Below are 24,726 nucleotides of genomic sequence, written 5' to 3'. Positions count from 1 at the left end.
TGGGGACAGTGTACTGCTTTATACCATAGAAGAGGACGGTGAAGAGAGATTTCCCTGAAAGTAAGATGAAAACTTTCTCTCCTGTAATTTAATGGAAGAAAAGAAAGGTTAATTGGGATAGTACACACTAAAGCAAATTGTGTACAGTGTTTTTTTGAGGGGGGGCAATATTGTGGGGGATTTTTTTTTTTTGTATGTGTCAAAATAAAGCAGAATTATAAAATAAGGTTCAGTTCAGTCACTCAGTCGTGTCCGACTCTTTGCGACCTCGTGAATCACAGCACGCCAGGCCTCCCTGTCCATCACCAACTCCCGGAGTTCACTCAGACTCATGTCCATCGAGTCAGTGATGCCATCCAGCCATCTCATCCTCTGTCGTTCCCTTCTCCTCCTGCCCCCAGTCCCTCCCAGCATCAGAGTCTTTTCCAATAGTGAACTTAATACATTCATAATATAGTGGGACTTTCTGTTCAGTTTTATTTGGTGAAAAGTCACTGGAAACTGACTTTCAGATAACAGGTTGCCCCCTGTCTTTTTCATAAAAGCTCGCATTTTGGTCAAAAAGATGTGTGCATTTTTTTGTTTGTTTTCTGTTTGTTAACATGGAAGATAGAATATAAAGCAGACTTATTCAGATACATAAGAAATAAGGGGATGACATGATTTTATTCTTCGTGTGCATTCTACCTGTGTTGGTATACCTAAAATTTTTTTTTTTGTTGGGAATGTAGGTCAGAGCCAAATGGTGCCTTAGTTTTTAGAAGCAGATACTTCTCTGTGCCCTTGCTGTTTTAGATTCTCTAAGTACTTTCTAATGTCAGATAAAATTATGTGTGTGTGGATTTTGTAACAAATTAGATTGGAATATTTGTAGAGTTCTAACCTACAGCCTTTGAAATGTTCTAATAAATTTCGAATCTGGGGACTGGATATATGAGGTTAATGGTAATATATTGTACTCTTTGTATATTTAAAACTTTGTAATAGTAAAAACTATGGGGGAAGTAGGGGGAGGTTGGTAAAAGAGTGAACTTTGACCTATAAGATGAATAAGAAAAATTAGAGAAGGAAAAAAGTCTAGAAGTTCTTACTGCTGCTTTGGCTAAGTAAAAGTGAAATGTTTATTTGTAAATATAGATATTCATAGGAAACTGTATTCTTTACATTTCTCTTTGAGCTTATGCTTCTGCAAAGGGTAAACAGGTAGTATATGTATTTTTAATGACATCATGCAGCTAAAATTAACTTTTTTCTTATAACTGATGTTGAGTGACTTTGTAATGTATTTAGCTGAAGATAAATGGTGGGAAACTCATGTGTTACAGATTTTGGCTTTGTAGGAGGAAAAAGCATCAATAAGCTTCCTTTCATTTTTATAGTAATGTAGATAGGATTAGTCACTATTGCATGTTATGTTTGTTTTGCAGTTATAATTTTGTTATTTTAGAAGTTCAGCTTCTTTGACAAGATTCCATATAGAGGCTACCTTGGGTAGTGGATAGGGGCCATAGGTAAATGTTAGTTATTGCTAACATCCTACTTTTCCTGTTAAATGGTGGGCATATACAAGTATTCTTTATAAGTGAATAATTTATAAAATAAAGCACCTTGTGTAGAGGAAAGTTTCTAACACAAGTATATAAAACATTTTAGTACTTAAAGTTATGAATATTGGGAAGTGGCTATAACAGATAGGATTTTTTAAAAATCTGTTAAGTATTTGAACTAAAATTTATAGTTAATTCAATAAATATCCATTTTTATTTTAAGGGTTCTGATGACTGTCTTGTGAAAATCTGGGCAACAGATGATGGGAGATTATTAGCTACTTTGAGAGGGCATGCTGCTGAAATATCAGACATGGCTGTCAACTATGAGAATACCATGATAGCAGCTGGCAGTTGTGATAAAATGATCCGAGTCTGGTGTCTTCGAACCTGTGCGCCTTTGGCTGTTCTTCAGGGCCACAGTGCATCTATAACATCACTACAGGTAATCATTTTAATCCTTGAAAAATCCTCTGTGGTTACAGTTTAAAGTAAATTTTAAGAAGTCACCTTAATAATCCATTGTATAAAGCCATCTAAAATAAAGAAAGGAATATTTCTCTTTTCTCTATAAATACATGGACTTTAAATATGAAGGAGAAAAATGTCAAATTGGAGCATTTACCATTATTGTTACTTGCTATTTGTATGTAAAAATAGGTTTATTATTTGGACTATGTTACTCTTCTTATAAAATTGCTTCTTCTTTCTTTTTCAGTTCTCACCATTGTGCAGTGGCTCAAAGAGATATCTGTCTTCTACTGGGGCAGATGGCACTATTTGTTTTTGGCTCTGGGATGCTGGAACCCTTAAAATAAAGTCAGTTGCTCTTTTATTTCTTAGAATAAATATGTTTAACTTAATGGTTGAAATTGCAAAAGTGTAAAGTAATCAACAATAGGAATAATTTTATTTTTCTCCTTGAGTAACATTAATCTTGGCTCTTCAGTGACACCTCACTCTTATCCTTTCCTTTTTGTTTTCATGCTTTAAAGAAAGTTATATGTTAACATGTTTATTTCTTTTTTCTCTTATTGTTTTCCCTAGCTCTTGCTTTTTCAGAATATGCCTGTTTTATTACTACTTCTTTTTGTATGCTGCAGTAACTCCTTTTGGTACTTAGAATGTAATCTTCAGAGTTCCTAGTTCTTTAAAAGAATTGCAGTTATTTTTGTTATCGTATCTACAGAATAGATTTTATTGTGGATCTAGGGAAATTTAGGAAAATGGAATCATTAAATTTTCACTAAACTATACCAAGGTAGATAGGTGCACCCTTCCTTCTGCCCCATAATAGCATTTTGCACTTATGCTTTTACCTATAATGATATTTTGGTTTATCAAAATAAGTTGTCTGGACAATACTATGTTTGGGTTCAGGACACTGAGGCAAAGAAAGGTTAAATGACTTTCCCACAGTTAAAACAGTATTTAAAAATGGCAAGGCCAGGACTGTAACATTTCCTTGCCCTCTGGTTTTGTGCTATTTCATGCTGCCTCTCAAGTGGATCTAGTGGGATAAGTGCTATATTTACCCCATGGACAAATCTGTGAATGGAGAGGTGATGTTCACCTCCATTTTACAGATGAGGAGACTCAGGTACAGAAATGTTAACTTGCCTGATAATGTCACACTGATAAGTGGCAGAACTGGGAACTGAGCTCAGAGGGTCTGAATCCTAGGCATTATCTTAAAATATTTCCTCAGATGTACATTTAAAAATAAATTATGTGTACCTGCTTATCTGTTTTTTTCCCTTTAAAAATACTAGCATTTGTTTAAAATGACAGTCTATATAATTGCTTACATATTCTGGTTATGGGTTCTAACTAACATGTGCCAAAAATTAATAAAAATGTACCACAGTCTATAAGATATTAATGAAAGCAGTTCTTTTTATTGCCTATGTGATTTCAGATAAATTTACTTAGAGTTAAATTTTTTCTCTAAATAGGTTTCAAGAATGTTTTAGTAACTTTCTCTAAGCTGTATCAGTTACGCTTAGCTATATCAGAGCTAATGAATATTAATAAAACTTGTTAAAATGTCGGTTAACAAAATATTCTGTACATTTTTCCCCTAAATGATCACAAGACTGAAACCATTCTGTGTTCAGTAGCTGTGGATAGTGAGAGTTATGCAGTGCACTCTGATTGAAGGCTCTAATTATTTTTTATATTTTTCTCTCCTAATATTCTGAGAAAAACTAGGTTGAAATATATGTTAAGGGCTTTAAATGTAATCACTGTATTGGAATATTACATATATATTGTATATGTATTGGAACTGGTATGGGTAAAATCCATAATTTAATTTTTCTTCAATCTGGTTGATTGTAACCATAAGCATATAATGTCAGTACTATTAATATAAACATATAGTCTGTAATATAATTATGTAATTAATGTGAACATAGTTAAGTGTGGCCTGTTGTCTATAGATCACTATTTTAAATGAGTGATATAGTTGCTTGTATATTTGTGACTTTTATTTCATTATATATTTGTGCATTGCTGTTCTACTGTATGAAACTGAGAACCTGTTACATTTGATTAGAAGTGAGTGTAACAACTATGTGTCAGGTAGGACAGTGACTTTGTTTCATGTATAGATTGTTATATAATCAGGAACTCCTATAAAAATCTATATGTAAAGTTTCCACATGATCCTGCTGATCATGACACACAATGATTTTGAACTTGTTTTTAGAAAGGGTGCCATCTGTTGCTTCTTATTTTGTCCTTCTGTAGTTATTTTTTGAGGCAGCTGAGTTCTGGTGGTGGTGATCTCTTTGGGATATTTTTAATTAGTTATTTTTTGTATTACAGTCCGAGACCTGCAAAATTTACAGAGCGCCCTCGACCTGGAGTTCAAATGATCTGTTCATCTTTTAGTGCTGGTAAGATTTTTTTCCTTCCTGACTCTCCACTTAAAAGTTGTATATTTGAAGGCTTCTAGTGGAACACATAAAATTTTGGAATATACCTACTGTTGTAATGGAAATCATATTCTCTTGCACGTACCAGGGGGTGCTCATAAATTAGTTTATAAATATTTGAACTATGCTAGAGTTTAGCTTACATACTCATTTGGTTGAGTGTTTTACTAATTAAGTTTTTCTTTAAGAAGACAATAAATCTTTTGTAGGAGGAAATAGTTTCAAATTTTACTGTTAAAGAATAATAAGTCTTTGAATAATTATCTCATTGAAAGAAAAGTATTTTAAATCTTTTGTATTTTCAATGATTTTGGGGGTACTTATAGCCATAAGTAAATAATAGATTGATAAAAAAAGTAAAATAGATTGATAGACATTCGTACATCATTATTACTTATTTTGCTCAGATTGTTCTTATTTGCTCTTAAAAAAACAGCTGTATAGCAGTGATGAAATTCCAGTTACATTTTGAGTTTATGTAGCAGCATTTTGAATGGATATTAGAATCTTGATAAACAAATTTGATCTGGAGATTTTAAGTGAATTGATGAGAAAATGAAACATGAATTAATGTTCCTGATACTAGTTCTTTCCACAGTTTACCTTTTCTTTTCCTTCATAATTGTGGTTAGCAGTAGTACCAGAGACAAGTGATTGCAAACTGATGACATGAGTCTTATTTTTGCTGTACCAATATCTAAACATCTTTAATTTCTAGCTTCTTGATTTCCACTGCTACTGCCATGTAGACGGTTTTACTTCTAGTATTAATATAAATATAGGCTCTGCATATGCTTCAGGGTACTCTAGATGCAATTTTATATAGCATTGTTTTCAACACTGTGGGAGGGTATTGAGTCTGAGAGAGTAAAACTGCATGTACAAATAGCTGTAATGCCTAGTAAAATGTATGTGCCCCACAACAAAGTCATAATGAGAGTTCAGAGGAGAGGAGGCTTATTGGATTGCAAACCTGGAAGGCCTGTAGTGAAGGAGTTGGGCTTTAAATACTTGGTAGGATTTTAGCAGATGGGAAATAGGGCAGGAGAGGGATTTTAGCAGAATTAAGACATGTTTTCTGATAATATTAACATGATTATGTAATTATTAGTAAAATCATTTGTAGAAGATAGCTTCTATAAATACTGAAAAATTCCAGTCAAAGCTTATGTTAGCAGACTCTTAATTTCAGGTTAGATGTATTATGTTCATTAGGATAAATATGAATAGTTGTAGAATGAAATATTAGTCATTCAGTATATATTATGATAATGTTTATTATGATAATGTTGCTTACATTTCTTATTTAATTTTCAGAGATTTTGAGCTTGTATTTTACTCATAAATGTTTGCTGTTATTCCTCAGGTGGAATGTTTCTGGCCACAGGAAGCACAGATCACATTATTAGGGTTTATTTTTTTGGATCAGGTCAGCCAGAGAAAATATCAGAATTGGAGTTTCATACTGTAAGTATTGTTGAAATGACTTAGATGAGTATGATGTAAATGAGTCTTAACAGTTTATATTCAGGATCCTCTTTTCTGTTCATTTATTTGTATATAGGACAAAGTTGACAGTATCCAGTTTTCCAACACTAGTAACAGGTAAAATAATTTTTTTTGTCAAATTGAATCTAGTTTTCAAATATGAAATAAAGACAGTTCCTATGGTCAGGTTATAATTAGCTTTGTATATTAATTAGCCACCTAGAATAAAGATCTTGACCAGTTATGATGAAAGGTCAATTTTCATCACATTCCTGTTAATGTGTATTTATGGTTTATCTGTAATAATTTATTTGGCCACTTTTTTTTTTTTTTTTTTTAAATAATAGGGACTTTCATCCACCCTCATATTTTCTACATATCAAGGTGTAAGGAAACTTTAGTAAAGACTGGAAATACATTATAATGTAATATTTGAAGGAGAAGTGTTTATTGATAATAAATGTAGATGATATTGTGTGTGTTTTCTCATATTCTTGTTTTAAATTTAAAATTATATTTACATCTTGAGTAAAACGTTGAGAGGAAAATCAGCATTTTTCTCTTGGAAAGTATCAATTCTCTTTCTAAGGTAGTAAATAGTGGCCTTGAATCACTTTTGAACGTTAGGAGACCTAGCTACATACATTAGAATGTGTGTATGTATATAACATTTTAAAAGCCTCTGGCGTTTCAGAAATTCTTAGATTTGCAGAAAATATCAGGTAGAATAATCTATTATATTAGAAGGCTGTGTAAGGAAAAGTGAAAGGTTTTTTTTAGCGTTTTTAAAAATATAACTATTGGAAAGTGCATTTTGGTGAAGCACATGTGATTTTTTTTTTTTTTCTTTCTTTGTGGGGTGGGTTCCTTTGCAGGTTTGTAAGTGGCAGTCGGGATGGGACAGCACGTATTTGGCAGTTTAAACGAAGAGAATGGAAGAGTATTTTGCTGGATATGGCTACTCGGCCAGCAGGGTAAGAGATCACATTTGAAATATTACATAGATATATCTAGATCTTTTAAAGTTTTAAAGCTGTTTTACAGGTTAGTGTGAGACTCTATAAAAGCATGTATCATAATCCTATGTTAAACTGATTATTTTTCTGTGATAATTGAAGGCACTTTTGGAGATGAAAATGTTGACTTTTATAAAATGAGTTTTTGCCCTGTATGAATTAATGATACTCTGCAGTTCAGTTTTGTTGACAGTATGATAGTACTATAAGAATAGCTGTACCTTTTACTACTTTTTAAAGAAAACTAGAACATACAGTGTTCCATCTGACGCAGGGGTGATGTAGTATATCCACTGGTCATCTCTAGCCAAGAGAAATTATACTACATGTTGAAATTATCATTTTAGTTTTAATATTTTAACCTTTTTTTTCTATTTGTATTTATGAATAGTAGTCTTGGATGGGGAGCAAAGTATCAGGGCATGACGGCAACAATAAAAGATGGAGAGTGAGCAGCATGGCACAGAGGTCTTAGACCCAGAAAGATATTAAAGTCAGTCATACTTACTCAAGCTCATCTGTTACTAAGTATCATAGCAACACTGCAATCCTGATTTTGCTGACTCCATACAGTGATTTTTTGCCATTGTTTTTTGTTGGTTCAAATTATTCTTAAATACTGTGTTAGGTAATAGTTATCCATATTAACGAATGTAAACTAAGAAAATACATTAAGGTTTTGTCATGCTGATATTTTAATAAATAATATCATTGTAAACAAATACTGCTTCCATCACTTTCAGCCAAAACCTTCAAGGAATAGAAGATAAAATCACAAAAATGAAAGTAACTATGGTAGCATGGGATCGACATGACAATACAGTTATAACTGCAGTTAATAACATGACTTTGAAAGTTTGGAATTCTTACACCGGTCAACTAATTCATGTCCTGATGGTGAGAAAAAAGACTTAATTTTTATTTGGTATAAACTGAAGCTGGTTGTAAAATAGAATACTTTTGTTAAATCTCTTACTTGCTGGCTAACAGGTCTTTTTGGGAGAATGGAAATAATTTTAAAATGCAGGTAAACACGTTTAGCTTGGAAATGTAGATCTAGCTATTTTTTTTTAATATTCAGGGCTGGATCAGTAAATAGTATTCTCAGGTTTCACTCGATGATAGCAAATCCCTGGACAGTGATTTTAGCTCAGCTTTTTTATTATACATTTGATAAATTTGAAGATTTTTACCATTTACAGAAATGTCATATTGGTGTTTGTTTGAATTTTTTTTTATCTTTTAATATTTATAATTCTTTGACATTTATAAAATATTTCAGGGTCATGAAGATGAGGTATTTGTTCTTGAGCCACACCCATTTGATCCAAGAGTTCTGTTTTCTGCTGGTCATGATGGAAATGTGATAGTGTGGGATCTGGCAAGAGGAGTCAAAATTCGATCTTATTTTAATATGGTAATTATCAGTCTCTTCATTTGATAGCTGTTAAAGATTTTGGGAGTTGTTAATACAGGTCCCCTGCATATCACAAAGGAAATCCATTTAAGAATTGGGGCAGACATTTTCACCTTAAGTTTCAAAAAAGTTATTTATTCCATACTTTTATTAAATGCTAAATTTAAAATAAAATTGCTTATATTACAATACCTGTTTATTGTGATATAACTAGTTTAGTTTTTGAAATAGTTTTAATAGTGAAACTTGGAAAAACTAACAAGTATGAAATGACAATATAGATAAGAAAAATGTTTCAAAAACCATGTGAAGAAATTATAAATAAATACTGTGTCATTGTATTTTATCAGCAGTCCTCCAGTACAACAGAATTTGATTCAGATATATCAATTTTAAATTAAAGCCAAAGAAACAGGTCTTCTTGCCTTTTATCAATATGGTATGAAGGCAATGGCACCCCACTCCAGTACTCTTGCCTGGAAAATCCCATGGACGGAGGAGCCTGGTAGGCTGCAATCCATGATGTCGCTAAGGGTCGGATACGACTGAGCGACTTCACTTTCACTTTTCACTTTCATGCATTGGAGAAGGAAATGGCAGCCCACTCCAGTGTTCTTGCCTAGAGAATCCCAGGGACGGGGGAGCCTGGTGGGCTGCCATCTATGGGGTCGCACAGAGTAGGACACGACTGAAGCGACTTAGCAGCAGCAGCAGCAGCAACAGCAGATATTTCTTTGGGTTAAGCCCTTTTACCCTCTACATTTTGTTTCTTTCTTTTTTTTTTTAAATTGTTTCTTGTTTTATTTTATAAAATAGCTTTAACTTTTTTTTTCCTGTTATTCTTTTTATTTTATTTTATTTTATTTTTAAACTTTACATAATTGTATTAGTTTTGCCAAATATCATTAAAAAGAATACATTTGAATCAGTTCTAATGAGGTGGATGAAACTGGAGCCTATTATACAGAGTGAAGTAAGCCAGAAGGAAAAACACCAATACAGTATACTAATACATTTTGTTTCTTAAATGGATATTTGACGTTTTCTGCTGAGTATTTAAGTTGCAGTGGTTTAAAAATATAAAACGTAATGTGCAGTATTTCACACCTCTAACTACTCTCTAAAGGCAGAAATGCCCCTCAGATGCTGACTTTGTGTACCTAGACATTTTTTTTTTGTCCCTTACCATATATTAGGGATGCCTTTGAGCAAAGCAAACAAAAAGGCAGGCATATGCCTACTATTTTAATATGATTAAATTAAAAAATCAATCATAAAACCCTCTAGTAATAAATCATAAAGCAATAGCATTAATATGTGTATAACCAGAATTATTTTGCAAAAAAACTATTTGACAAAACCAGTCATTTGTAAAATATAATGGCTTGTGAAATTTTTCATAAAAGTGACACTCTACTTGATTGATAATCATTGTAAAGTTACTTCTGTGTAATAAGCAGAATAGGAAAGAAATTTTTATCAGTGAAGAAATTAATTGTAGCTGTTGTCAATATGCCTTAGTCTTCATAAGGTAAGATATAAGATTGGTCAGATTCTTTCCTAAAAGTGTTAATTATTTAGATTACAAATGTTAGTGATAGATGGATTTCCTTTGTGATTATGTATATAGAGGAGAATTTTTTAAAAAGTAAATCCTTAATTATGCGCGTGAAGAATTTTTTCTTCTCTCCTTCTCTGTCCTTCTGTTTCTGATTTGCTCCTTTTTGGAACATCTCTGTCAAATAAGGAAGTCCTGTCTCAGTTTGCCTTTATATCTTCAAATGAACACAAATTGTGGGCTACACATGTTAGTTTCATATTTTCAAAGATCTCTGATGTATTAGTAGAGTGTGGAGGGAAAGGTTTCTCTCATACTTGAATATTACTCTCACCTTTCAGTTATGAAGGTGAATTTTTCCTCATCAGGTAAGTTGATCACAATAATACTCCACCTTGTCCATAGATCAAGAATTACAGCTTCTTAAGTTTGAAGTGACTTGCTCTTAGACCATTAGAAGTTAGTGATATAACCAGGAGTAGAAGTCAGCCATATTATGTTATATACTCTGAAATTAGGCAAGGGGTTAGTTTCATTACTGCCTTAAAACGTATTATTTATTTAATAAGAGTTTTAGATAAAGCTATTTTCCTTTTCTTTCTATGAATAAGATAGAAAAAAGCCTATAAAGGATGGAAGAAACAGATTTTTATAATAGAATTGGATGATATCTATAGAATCTTCAAACTATGAGAAAAGAAATAGGCTTTTTAAAAAGGGTTAAAATACCTTGCATTTAAAAAACTGGAACTTGAGCTACCCTTCATTTTGTTAAAATACAGATATTCCTTTTAACTTTTTGCATGATGTTTACAGCTTCTAAAGTATTTCTACTTCCAAAATGCGTAATACCTCATTTGGGTCTCATGAAACCTCTCAATATAATTGGGGTAGGTTTTATTGTTATTGGTTTTATGAATGGAGAAACTGTACAGAGATGAAGTGATTTGCCCACGTTTACCCAGATCACTAAGCTATCATATGGGCACTTGGAGTTTAAACCCATGTTTTTTGTCCCCTGCTAATGTGTTCTTAATGCTATGCTGTCTCTAGTTACGGTTGGTTGTTTATATATAGCTAACTTCCAGCTATGTCCAGTTAGTAATATTTCCAGAAGGAAAATATTTTCATAATGATAGGTTTGAGGTAGATCTTTTGAGATCTTATTATTTAGCTTGATGGTTTTTTCTTGTCTCTTAATTTATAAGGTATCTAAGTGCCCTACTTTTTGCTCTTCACTCCTTTGTTTATTTCATTTTTTTTTTTAATCTATAGGCAGATAGAAGATAAAGCATCCAGCATTGCTATTAAGAAAATAAAAACCATTTGAGGGAGAAGTAGAAGCTTGTGTTCACTATCTGCTATCATGAATGTTGAGTTTTGGCTATAGTTATAATCTTTGGCTGTGTGTAGCTAATCAGTAAGTTTTTGAGTTACTAAAATAACATAAAAGTTGACAAGTACAAATTCAATCCATGGTATTAAATTGTATGTATTTAATTGTATTAGCTCATAAGTTCAATTTACTAAACACTTTTTGAACACCATGTAGAGGGACTCATTATAGGGCCTTGGATGATTTAAAGGATGAATAATTCTAGTGGAGTATACCCCATTTTTAGACTAGAAATGGTAAAAGTTAACACAAAGTGTTGACATTAAGTACTGTTTCATGTGAGTTTCAAAATTGAAGCTTAGAATTTTCCATCAAGCCAGAAAATAAGGGATGTAAGTTGTACCTTTAAAAGAACAAAATTTCTGTATACAAATTCTTAAAAATATCAAGTATATTTTGAGACTACTGCTTTGAATTTTGTACTTGAAATTTATACCTTTACAAAATGTAATGAAATCATGTGACAAATAATTATTTTGTATTAATCAGCATTTTACTGCCCTTTTCTCGCCTGTTAAGAAAAATTTAAAAAAATTTTTTTAAGTAAAAAATCTTATATCTTCAAACTATCTTTAAAAATCCACATTTCACATAATTATAATTTAACAAATTTATTAATAAAGGTAATAGATTTTAAAATAAGAAAACATTTTAGTATGGCACATGCTATCCTTCAGATAAATATTCTAATTCTTTTTTTTTTTCTGTATCAAGCAGTTTTTAAAATCTTTTTAAGACCACCTAAATCTGTAAACAGATTAAAAGATTTAAGATTGAGAATTGAGATAAAAATGTTTTAATTCCTTGTCTGCTTACATAATTCCCTAACTTATTTCAAAATCTTATAAATAGATTCTCAACTTGCTGGTGGTATTGTCTAGAAAAACTGATGGGGTTATTTTCCTTACTTTTATTGCTAGCTTTCCTCTTAATAGAGGATCTGCATGATAAAAGCACTTGAAGGGGTGTGTGTTGGGTTTGTTTTTGTTACTTCTAAGAAGCGTATGATGAGTGAGATGGTTTAACTCAGGACAAAATGGAATAGACAATACATGCTCCGCTCTCTCCTGCCCCTCTGTTTCCTCTTTTAACTAAAAATAAAATAATCTTAACATAAACTTTTAAAAGTATTTGTTGAAAAAGCATACTGTGTAAGGCGGAAAGTTTGAGCCCTTTTGTGTTTTTAAAGAACCAGAGAAAGAAGCTGAAGAGAAGATTAACATGAGATAACTTTATTTTTCAAAGAAAAACAACAAAAAAATACTAATTCTAGGCCTTAAGCTTTACTTATTTATGTTCATCTAAAAACTTAGTCAGTTATTCATATTTCAGCTGAACAGATCCTATGTAACTTAAGTATTCTGGGCAAAGCTTGAGTATTGTGGGATATTTTATTGAAGGTTGATAGTAAGACTATTTCAAACTAATTGCACAGAGTTGAGCAAGCCCACATTTTGTCTTTGGCAGTGGCAGGAGATAAACTTTATCTTGTTTTGATAAGGGTTGTTCTGAATTCTAGTTAAGAGGCTCTAAAGTTCTATTAAATGTGAAGAGGCAGATAAATTAATCCTCCAAATAACTTGAAAATGTGTACAAACTCTTAACTAAAGTTGAGGGCTTTTGTAATATTCCCCATTCTCTGAAAGAGATAGGCAAGTTTAGAAGTTTTAATATGACCATAAATGTTCCTAAAAACAGTTGTTTTTATACCCCTTTTTCCCTTTAAGTTATTGCAGTACAGCTAAGTTTTAAGTACAACTTTAACTAAATGAATATTACGTTGATATGTAAAGATAGGAAAAGAGACTTTGAAATTTCTTAGTACTAGGACATTTGGAATTTGTAGATCCCATTTTAGTAGCTTACGTTGTATGTCTGGCACTTCTGCTGTATCTTTTCTGCACTCTTCTCTCTATTTCTGTTGTTCTAGCTTTGTCTGTCTGTCTTTTCATATCTTTCTATTTCTATAATGTTTTTCAAAGCTCTAATTTTTGCTCTTTGTCTGGTTTTGATATTGAAGAGTACAATGTCTCTGGCTAGAAAGCAATTTTACTGAATTTGAGTTTTGCTTTGCTTTTGTTGTTTACTGGGTAAATTCCAAATAACAGTTTTCATTTATGTAATCAAATTTTCCTTATTTATATAATTGTTAACCTTTCTTTTACTTAAGAGATTTTTTAAAAAAATGTTCCAGTGTCCACTAATCCAGAACAATATATTTCTCCTTGCAACGTTCCAAACAAGCAGAGGCTGCCAATCCACCACTCAGAATTTTTGCACATGCATACTTCTGACATTAACATGTTCTCAGTGTGACTTCTGTTTTAGTTTTGGATAATTGTAGCTACATGTATCTAGGAAAGGGAGAAATAAGCTTGAAATAGGTGTATCTCATATTGTGTTCTCTTGTGAATCAAGATTTTAAGACCTTTCTCTTCCTCTCTCTTCCTTCATCTTTTTCCTTTTTTTCTCCGTCCTTTGCTCTTACCTCACTACCTGTCATCTAACAAGATATCATATACTTGTACTCTGTTTGTTAAAAGAACTTTTTATGCTTCCAGTCTTTGTTTCAGCCTCTCTGCATAAGAAATTACCTTCAATCTTCTGATTATAAACTTTAGTTATTGTCATTTTCTTTCAGATTTCTGGGATTTTTTTGATTCTGTCTTTCTCTTTCTCATCTATATCTTGGTATGAAAAACATATCTTAAAATTTGTCGCCATGAATGTGAACTTGTCTCTAGCTTGTCATACTCTATTTGGTGAATTACTTCTACATAGTAATTTTTTGATGTGTTTCATGATTTGCTATCACAGGGATATTTGAGATTTGATAGTTATAAGGGAAAGTATATGAAATCATAGAATGTGAATATGCAGGTATAACCACTTTGATTAGCAGATATTTGAGTGCTTATTTTGTACATAAGCACAAAATGTAGACTTCGTCCCTCTTTTTGTCTTTTTACTCCACCTTGCTGCAGTTTTTGGAGAGAGAAAATATACCTGAAAAGGTAAAGGTAGCTAAATAGTTAGAAATGATAGATAGCTTATGAGGAAAGATAATTGGTACATCTAAGGATACGAGGATCACTTCAGGGTGAATGGTCAGAGGAGGAAGAAGTAAGAGAAATACATCAGTAACCAAATAAAAAATGTTAAAGACATGTTCATAGAGTAATTTAGAAAGTTTTTCTGGAATAGATTTTGAAAAATGGGTAATAAAACGAAAAACATAAAGTGAAGTGGCTTGTTGGTACCCTCATATTACTTGTAAACATAATATTTAACCTAGTGGGAGTTAATTGGTAAATTAATTTATAAATTACTTTATATTCCAAAAACTTAAGAGAAAAATAGGTTGGTTGCCAGTGGTAGTATTTCAGGTATGAAATTGGATAGGTGGAAATCTGCTTTCATCAGTGAAATCATAATGAAATATTGTAGGAATGGGTAGTAAATTTGTGAAAGAAAATTATGTAAGACTTGGTGTTTTGTGATGATAAAAAGGTTAGAGCTAGAGAGTAACAAAACTTAATGTGTGGAGAGTGTTGAGCTTATGTAATCTTGACAACAATAATACTATTAATGGAAATAGGAAAGATGTAGAAGAAAACTGATATTTTCATATGTTGTGACATAGTGTTGGGCTATCTTTGTGTTAATGGACAGCCAGCACTGGAGATAGACTACTTGGAAAGGCTAGTTATAGAGAGAAAGAACTATGCTCTTCCATGTAGAACACTGTCTAACTCATAGAGACAGAGAGGACAGTGTAGCAGGTTTAAACGTTTAGAAGTACAGTTGATGCTTGAACAACATTGGCTTGAGCTGTGCAGGTCCACTTATGTGCAGATTTTTTCATTCATAAATACTACGGTGTACTACCCTAGAATCTGTGGTTAGTTGAATCCATACAGTGCAGACTGTTGGGATAGAGAAACTGCATATATGCAGGGCTGCTATAAGTTATATGTGGATTTTTTGTGCAGAGGTTTGGCAGCCCTCATCTCCTTCATTGTTTAAGGGTCAACCCTTGAACATGTTTAGCAGAATGGGGAAGACATTAGTCTCTAGAAAGTGTGTTGTAAAGACAGTATGCTATTATTGTGTCAGAGAGGCCAGAGGAAGAGAATAAATTTCAAGAAGGACTTGATTAAGAATTTTACTTCCTCAGAGAAATCAGAATATGGGTAAACAAAATAGTGTTAAATTTGAAAATGAGTTATTTATTTTGGTAATATATTTTTCTTTTGGTGAATGTTAGAATTCCTCAAAATCTCTTTTATATATTTTCTGGTTTTATCAAGCCAGTTACAACAGTTTTCTTTTTTATATTAACTTATTTATCTTGGAGCCATTTATTCTAAATAGCTATTTTTAATTCATATGTAATAATGTTGCCATTAATTAAAGAATTTTCAGTGTTAAAGTAAATATTTAGAAGTAATCTTTTAAAGTAATTTGATACCTGGATCATTGGAGTGTGATAGTTTCCCTTAAGATATATTATTTATTTACACTTAACTATAGTTGTAGTTAGAAGGTGACCAAAGCATATTTTAATCATAGGTATGACAGCGTCTGTCTCCAGTATCTCATGCACATTCTTAATTAAGTTTATTCTTTTCTGGGTTGATAAGCTTTAAAGGTTCTTTAAACATAAGGAAGGGCTTTCTACAGGTGAAAGTGAAAGTGAAATTGCTCAGTCATGTCTGACTCTTTGTGACCCCATAGACTATAGCCTACCATAGATTATAGCCTACAGGCTTCTCCATCCATGGGATTTTCCAGGCAAGAGTACCGGAGTGGGTTGCCATTTCCTTCTCCATTTCTACAGGTAATTCTTAGCATAAATTTAGTTTCTCAGCTGTTTGATTCTTGGGCTATGAGTCTATCTCATAAAAGTATTAGGGTATTTTTAAAAATTCATAATTTTAAATTGTGGAGTATTTTCTAAGTGAGATACTTGTTCTCTTCTAATCAATAGTATATTTTTTAAAAATGATATATTTTAAAGTGAAAATGTTAGTTGCTCAGTTGTGTCTGACTCTTTGGGACCCCGTGGACTGGAGCCTGCCAGGCTCCTCTGTCCATGGGATTTTCCGGGCAGGAATACAGGAGTGGATTGCCATTTCCTTCTCCAGGGGATCTTCCCGACCCAGGAATCGAACCCAGGTCTCTTGCATTGCAAGCATATTCTTTTCCAACTGAGCTATGAGGGAAATACTAGAGTGAGTAGCCAGTCACTTCTCCAGGGGATCTTCCCAACCTGGGGATCGAACCTGGGTCTCGAACCTGGGTCTCCTGCGTTGCAGGTGGATTCTTTACCATCTGAGCCACCCAAAAATAGACCCTGGTCATAGACTTGGGGTAATTCCATTAAGATGATTCTGCCTAAGAAAGCCCATATTTTAACCATCCTGATTGAGTTCCTTTAGGAATTCATACTTCTTGTACATCTCTGTATGTGTTCCTCACAGTTGATGTAACCTAGACCCTGTAATTTTAGTCTGCATCCTGGTGCTTTTAGGGTACCTCATTTCCAGATTATCCAATTCTTCCACTTCTTGAAAATTAGGTGTAAAGGATTTTAGAATTGGGTAGGACTCTAGTGATCATTTAAATGATCCCTGTCATTTCCCAGAGATACTAAGTGATGAATCCATTACTAGAGGAGAGGTCTTCTCATTCTTGGGCCTCACTCTTCTGTGTCCTTTAAATTTCATCTTTCTACTTCACAAGAATTATGTTAGAAGTTCTGGATTGTATTCTGCCTTGAAAAGGGTATTAGTATTCTTCATTAAGGGCTTCCTGTTAACTCAGTGGTAAGAATCCACCTTTCCATGCAGGAGACTTGGGTTTGATCCCTGGGACAGGATGATCCTCTGGAGAAGGAAATGGCAACCCACCCATTCCAGTATTCTTGCCTGGGAAATCCCATGGACAGAGGAGCATGGACGGCTACCGTCCAGGGGTTGCAAAAGAGTCGGACACAACTTAGCAACTAAAACAACAACATTCTTCATCAAATATGACAGTTCTGTCATCATCAAAGCTCTTAATTTATAAGTTTTTATATCGATTTAATTTTTTCCAAGTTTAATATAAGCCTCTAACAAGATTGTGCTGCTCCTTTCTTGAAAATATTTCCAGAATCCTTCAGTCAGTATGAGAATTTTCCTACAAAGGAGTCATTTTAACTTCTGATCTTTTCATCTTTTACTTTAAAAAAAAAACAGAACAAAATATCCTTCGCATAGTTCAACTCCTGTTCTTTAAGTTTTTGCTTTAATAAGTAAACATTGTCGCATTGATTTTCTCAGCTAGTATGAGTTTTATTGTGTGGTCTTTGTTTACGTATGTCCCATAGTGTGTAGCAAGCATGCTTGATATTATTAGGGGAATAGTTCATCTAAACTTTACTTATTTTGAAAATTTGGTGGTTTTCTTTTTCTTTTCTGTTTTTAAACTTATTAGAGCATGATTATAAGTACTAAAATAAGTATATGTAATATTAAATTTTATGTTGACTTACTCTGTTGAGCATTAATATTTCTTAAATATATTTTTTAATTGAAGTATAGTTGATGCATAATATAGCTTCATTTAACTTTATAGCTTTAATATGAATAGAAAGGAAACTTATTTTCTCCCATTTGATTTTTGAATGTAGGTCTCATTGATTTCTAGTTAAACATGCATATTCCAACACTGCCTTTATTATTAAATTTTTTAAGTATTCTTAATCATACATATTCTGACCCTAGTTTAAGAAGAATCTGAAAAAGATTTCTTTTCAGAGAGAAGTATTGAACTCTTTTTTGTGGTTGGCATAGTTAATCATAGCATAAATCATAAAAATAGCTAGAGTATATTTAGTTATATATGTGTGTGTGTGCACTCCATCATGTCCAACTCTTTTGCGAGCCCATGGACTGTAGCCTGCCAGGCCCCTTTATCAGTGGAATTTCCCAGGCAAGAATACTGGAGTGGTTCGCCATTTCCTCCTCAGAGATTCTTCCAGACCCAGGGATCAAACCCACATCTCTTTTGTCTCCTGCGTTGTTAGGTGGATTTCTTAACCACTGCACCACCTGGGAAAGCCCTATTTAATTATTTAGGAAAATATTTTCCTACTTTGTTTCAACTAGAAAGCCTAGACGGCATTTTGTAGTTAGAATTGTTTATTATCTGAGGACCTTTTCCTAAAGATAAATTTGGCATTTTAAATAAGATGGTGATGGGCACCTTTTCTAATTGGTTTGTAAATAGAGCAGATCTATTTTCTTTAATGAATAGTTAATCCAAATAATGTACTTTTGAAATACAATTTCATATTCTCCATAACTCTGGAGTTATACAGATGGCTTATCCCAAGAAAATCAGTACCATTGTGCCATATTCATAATGGCATGTGTTACTGTATAAGAAAACAGTGATCTTCAATAGGACTGCTATTTTTTTCTTTCCTTTTTTGAAAGTTCACCTCTCCCAAGTATTCTTTTAGAGATCTTCTCCTAACTGTAAACATTGGTAGATAGCACGGATATAGGGTTGATTAATCCTTGTGACAACTTCCCTCCAAGCACCCCAAAAGAAAAATGTAGAGCAGGATTGCCTAAATGTTATATGAAGGATGCTATACGTAGGAGTGTCTGTCAGATATCCTTTAGCATTGCTGAGTCAGACTTGCAGATCTTTTTCTTCCTCTGTTCTACTGCATACTTAGAATTGGAAGCATTTATTATGTAAGATTTATAGAGTAGTTGGGGTTTTTGGTTTGTTTTCTTTTTGTCGTCTATGAAATTTTGAAGGAATTGAGGCAAATAAAATATCACAACACATGATGAAGACATTTTTAATTCTTTGGTCTTGATCCTCTTAGTAAAATTCTATTTGGAGGTAAACTTTGTTCGTGTGATTAGTTATGCATTTATAACAGTTCCTGTAACATTTTATTTCCCTAGACAGCACTGAAAAATAGAGATGTGAATCCAGTCATTTCTACTTGTAGCCTTTCATGTTGTAGAAAATACAAAGCTGTCTGGCTACTAACACACTTAGGCTGATTTGGAGAAGTAGTTCTTCTCTTTCTCAGTTTTGAATAGTTTTAAAGGAGAGTTAGAATCAGTTCTTTCCCTCTGTTATCTTATCCTCCAGGATTCTTCACAACCAGGAAATGATCCTGTTTCACTCATTCATTTTCTTGCTTTCATGTATATCTTTTCGTGTATTAGACATAGATTGTTTCACCAAGTTTCTTTCATGTGATTAAATTTTAAGGAAAGTTATTGCTTTTCCATTATTATCACCATTTAAAACAGCATTAGTAAGCACCAGTGTCCTCATTCCTTCTTTTCAACAAGCCAGAGGAAAAACCAGTTTTCTTTATGAAGTAAATAAACCTGTTTGTTGTACTGTGGAAACTTCTTAGGCAGAGCCCTTCCTTTTAGAACATTTTCTCTTTTGACCAGAATGCAAACTTGCCTCGAGAAGTCAACTGTTCTTCTGTGAGAAGTCAACTATTCTTCTGAGATTTAATTTCATTCTGTACTTGGTGAACTATACATTCATCCCTATGCCATATTTTTAACACTACAGAAAATTACCACTTCTCTCTTTTCCAAGCATTTACTGGGATTTGGGGATATTACTAATGAAACTCAATTTGTTCTAGATCAGTGGATACCGGAACAGAGAGGAGGTATTTCTTACCTGATAATGTGTGTGTGTTCCGATTCTGCTAATCCAGAAATCCAGTCACATTTGTTGAAAATCATCCTTAGTTGTTATTTGTTAGGGAGTCAACTCCCTATTTTAGTTGTTTTCTGAAATTCAGTCCCTAGATGTGCTTTAGATAGGGTAGAATTTTTACTCTTTCAGAACACTGCTAAAGAAGTTTTCAACTGGAACATAGTCTGAAGAAGCACTGAGAGCAAAAAATTCAGAGTGGTGATTGGCCACCTCTGTTTGATTGACAGGTTGCAGGGAGAAACCCATTCGTTCTGGATTAATGGAACTGGAAAACAGAAAACAATTATCAGGTAAAAAAAACCTTTTCTTTAACCTTTGAAATTCACCATTTAAAAAATGAGTCAGACCATCAAGGGAATTTATTACCAAAAATAAAAATTTAGTGTCTTGTGAGCAGTGATCTCTGGCTATTACTTCAAGAGTTACAAAAATCACTACAGTTACTCCACATTGTCAGCCTTTGCTGAAACGGCTTGATTAAATACAGATAAGATGGACTGTAAGGTGCAATTACGTTTTAAATCTGGGTTAAAGACATGAAGCAGAATTCTATGGGTGGGGGAGAATGGTGGTGTTCTGTTTCCTGACTTGTGTCTGGTCTATGGATAAAGCTAATACATTGGTTTTCGAGGCTTTTAATCTGGCACTTTTCATGAATATTCACAAATTTTGTACTATACTGTGTTTTATCTTTACTTCAATAGGATATATACTTAAATATCTTTTACCATAGAATTTTAGTAATAATAGTCACCAATCACTTCTTTATATTTTAATGGCAGTTTTCTGATTGTTGGTTAAATACATTTCAGATTGAAGGCCAAGGACATGGTGCAGTATTTGACTGCAAATGCTCTCCTGATGGTCAGCATTTTGCATGCACAGACTCTCATGGACATCTTTTAATTTTTGGCTTTGGCTCCAGTAGCAAATATGACAAGGTAGAGTATGATGATGCCTCTATATATCTATTCCTTATAATTGTTTGTTTGCTTGCTTTTAAATCCATAGATGTATAGGGATTATATTTCATGGAGGGAAGTTATAATTTTTATATTTCAGAAAAAATAACTTTTACTTAGCCAGCTAGAACAATCTAGATAGCAGTTCTTAGGTTGGGGTATATAAGATATATCATATATATATATATGGGAGATGTTCATAGAGGGATTTGTTGAAATTATGTAAAATGTTTTACTTACGTGGATAATATACATTTATCTGGGTACAATTTTGTGGCTTTTATGTGGTTCTCAAAAAATGTATGGCCTACTTTGATGGTAGCTAATTTTTAAAAAATAAAGATCCTATCTGAGATTAGTGACTAAAAGATTTAAATTGTTTATTTGTGGTAGAGTGGTTTAAAATGTTATAATAAAAATGGAAGTTCAGGTTTAAGAAGTTCTAAATTAAATGATAAAATTTTGAAGTTAGATGTGTTAGGTATGAATTTTTATTTCAGAAATTTTAGAGATGTTAGTTTTTAATATTATTATATAAACCATGCTTACTATATACTTATGGATTTTCTTAAATTGTATTAGTTTGGTTTCATTGAAGAGTTTAATTCAAAGAATAAATTGATTTTTCATTGTAAAATACTAAATCAAATGACCATGCATAGTCATTTTAAAAAAAAAGATAAATCATGGTAGCTCTGGGAAAGTAAAGGTACTGTTGAAAGATTTATGCCTGCATTTAATTTTACTATCTAATTTCAAATTACGTTACTTTTAATGTTTTTTATGAATATAATCTCTTCCTGCTCAAGGGAAAATTCATAGTATCTACTTTTCTAATCATAAAATTTAATGCAGAAAGTACAGATAAAGATTTATTTAAAATTAACTCTAGAAAATATTATTCTTTTATATTGTTTAATACCATGATTTATATTTAAATGTTTGCCTTCCATTAAAAATCTATAATGATAAATTTTTCTTTGTCCAATCTTTTATGGGTCTTTCTTTTTATAGATTGCAGATCAGATGTTCTTTCATAGTGATTATCGGCCCCTTATCCGTGATGCCAACAATTTTGTGTTAGATGAACAGACTCAGCAAGCACCTCATCTCATGCCACCCCCTTTTTTGGTTGATGTTGATGGTAATCCTCATCCATCAAGATACCAGAGATTAGTTCCTGGTCGTGAAAATTGCAGGGAGGAGCAGCTCATCCCTCAAATGGGGGTAACTTCCTCAGGTAAATGATCATTTGAATAGACATGCAAATTTTCCTTTTGAAATCTTTTAAAATGGATAATTGGGTAGAACTTTGTTTTTAATTGTTTTGAACAAATGAGTAAAATGATTTTTTATATTCTTTTAAAAGTTCTTTGAATAATACTTAAGTATTGTAAGACAGTTAAGCAACACTGGAGGTTTAATTAATTTGGGGCTGTATCTATTTATAACCTTCTGGGGACTAATAGGGTACTAATAGGGTAAATCTGTATTTGGTATGGGATGAGTCAATTCATTTATTCATTTCGCAACATACATTGTAAATCTCTGTCCCTGACACTTGCTAAGCTGTGGTATTCAGTAGTGAATTAAATGCATTCTTTGTTCTTATGGAGTGAGATAGGTTTGTAAACAGTTAATAAACAAATATATAGTTAATCATGATGAATGTTATTAAGGTGGATAATATAGTGTGGTGTGAGAGAGCAAATAAGACTAGATAGCCTATTCACATTGAAGATTGTTTTAAGAAGTGATCAACTTTTCAAAGTTTAAAAGCAAGGTAGGAATGAAAAGTGTTGCTGTTTTGGAGAGTGAAAGTTAACATTAGTTCAAGATTCGAATGGGAGTTGATTTTCTCATCACTTTCCTCATGTTGACAATAAGAAATTTGTTGAATGAAGCAGTAAAGGTTTTTGAGAAAGTGAGTAATCAGGTTTGCCTTTTTTTAAAAGAAGATCTAAGATTAAATCCTTGTTTAAATCCTTAACTGGATATATGACTTTGAACAGTTATTTTGGTTTTCACTTACAATACCACTAATTCTACTTTATAGATTACCACTTTATAGGTATTATTAGTTCTACTTTATAGACAAAGTGGAATTAATAATACCTATGGACCTGTGATATTGTAAGGATTTTGAGTACCTGAATCATGGTAAACACTTAGTTAAAGTTACGTTGTCATTGTTATTTTTAATAAATTAAATTTGAAGGGGGTATGTTTCTTTTTTTTTTTCTTTTTTTCCTCTCTCTCCCCTATCATTTACAGTTGCTCGTTTTAGGTCTTTTATTCAAGCAAAATTTGTGTTTAATTCTGGACTCAAAGTGAGGTTGATGAATGACATGGTTTGAAGTATCCTTAGCATTTTTGTGATTTACATAGGACTGAATCAAGTTTTAAGTCAGCAAGCAAACCAGGATATCAGCCCACTGGACAGTATGATTCAAAGACTACAGCAGGAGCAAGACCTGAGACGTTCTGGTGAAGCAGCTATCAGTAATACCAGCCGTTTAAGTAGAGGTAAGCAGGGACTATTTTAAGTGCAATATTTAAAAAATTAAAACAGTCTAAACCTACAACACTAGAGAAACAGTTTAACAAATATAGTAAATCCATGATATGAACTATTTGACTGCCAAAATAAGCATAATCATGATTTTGAAGAATATTTAATGACCTAAGAAAGTGTTTATAATACAAGGTTTCAAACTATGGACAATGAGTTTTTTAGTAGGTATATCCTTACAAATTTCTTGTAATGAACATGTTTAACTTAGAAAAATGTTTAAGTTAAATAAAGTTCTTGAATACATTTCTTTGATAGTGGAATACATTCAAAACCACATTCTTGAACATCTCACCACTCTTATTGTTGTATATTACTAAATTTTAGAGAAATTTTAAAGCAGACTTATGAACTATGAATGTCCTTGGGTTTGTCTGTTTTTGCTTCTTACATGGTTTTCCCCAAAACATACAGTGGGCATTTTTTAAAAACAGTGATTTTACATCTTTGGAGATAGTCAGTAGTTATGATTCATTAACTTACCTGATCAACTAAATAACCTTATTTTGTTTTCATTAAGCTTTGCTTGTGGTTTAGTTCCTGATTTGGTAATTTGATTATTTGCCATAGTATGAAGTTTCATGTGAAAGATAGTATGGATTTTTTTTCTCCTGGTATTTTTTTTGGTTTGTTTGTTTCCTGTTACAAGCTAATGGAGAAATATCTCTAAATAGAGCTTTCTATATTAATTTTTGCTCTTAGGCTCTACAAGTTCTACCTCAGAGGTTCATTCACCACCTAATGTAGGACTAAGGCGTAGTGGTCAAATCGAAGGTGTACGGCAGATGCACAGTAATGCACCAAGAAGTGAAATAGCCACAGAGCGGGATCTTGTAGCTTGGAGTCGAAGGGTGGTAGTACCTGAGCTATCATCTGGTGTAGCCAGGTAAGGGGAGTTACGAATTTGTTTGTATTCATTTTGAGTTGGTCTTCAGAGTACCTTTCCAGCTCTAATTTGTCTTAAATTTATCTGAAAAGAGCTAATGTTTTAAACTATTCATGACTCTGGAGAAAAGTTAAATTTCAGTAAATGTCCCTTCCTAGGATGATTCAAGTAAATGACACTTATGGGGG

The 24,726-nt window shown here is 32.6% G+C and overlaps 1 protein-coding gene across 5 annotated transcripts in view; it reads left to right on the top strand.

Moving 5' to 3' along the window:
- PHIP (pleckstrin homology domain interacting protein) overlaps window positions 1-24,726 on the top strand; it is a 128,497-nt gene that overhangs the window by 51,465 nt on the left and 52,306 nt on the right. For all 5 annotated transcript variants that reach the window (XM_070795765.1, XM_070795767.1, XM_070795766.1 and 2 more), the window contains exons 8-19: window positions 1,771-1,992; window positions 2,266-2,366; window positions 4,377-4,447; window positions 5,853-5,953; window positions 6,051-6,091; window positions 6,850-6,948; window positions 7,734-7,887; window positions 8,273-8,407; window positions 20,931-21,059; window positions 22,095-22,320; window positions 23,469-23,606; window positions 24,355-24,538. In XM_070795765.1, the coding sequence (XP_070651866.1) occupies window positions 1,771-1,992; window positions 2,266-2,366; window positions 4,377-4,447; window positions 5,853-5,953; window positions 6,051-6,091; window positions 6,850-6,948; window positions 7,734-7,887; window positions 8,273-8,407; window positions 20,931-21,059; window positions 22,095-22,320; window positions 23,469-23,606; window positions 24,355-24,538 (1,601 nt within the window). The remainder of the gene's footprint in view (window positions 1-1,770; window positions 1,993-2,265; window positions 2,367-4,376; window positions 4,448-5,852; window positions 5,954-6,050; window positions 6,092-6,849; window positions 6,949-7,733; window positions 7,888-8,272; window positions 8,408-20,930; window positions 21,060-22,094; window positions 22,321-23,468; window positions 23,607-24,354; window positions 24,539-24,726) is intronic.

This window comes from Bos indicus, chromosome 9 (assembly GCF_029378745.1).
Source record: "Bos indicus isolate NIAB-ARS_2022 breed Sahiwal x Tharparkar chromosome 9, NIAB-ARS_B.indTharparkar_mat_pri_1.0, whole genome shotgun sequence".
Taxonomy (NCBI): Eukaryota; Metazoa; Chordata; class Mammalia; order Artiodactyla; family Bovidae; genus Bos; species Bos indicus.
This window is presented reverse-complemented; position numbering and strand designations above follow the sequence as displayed.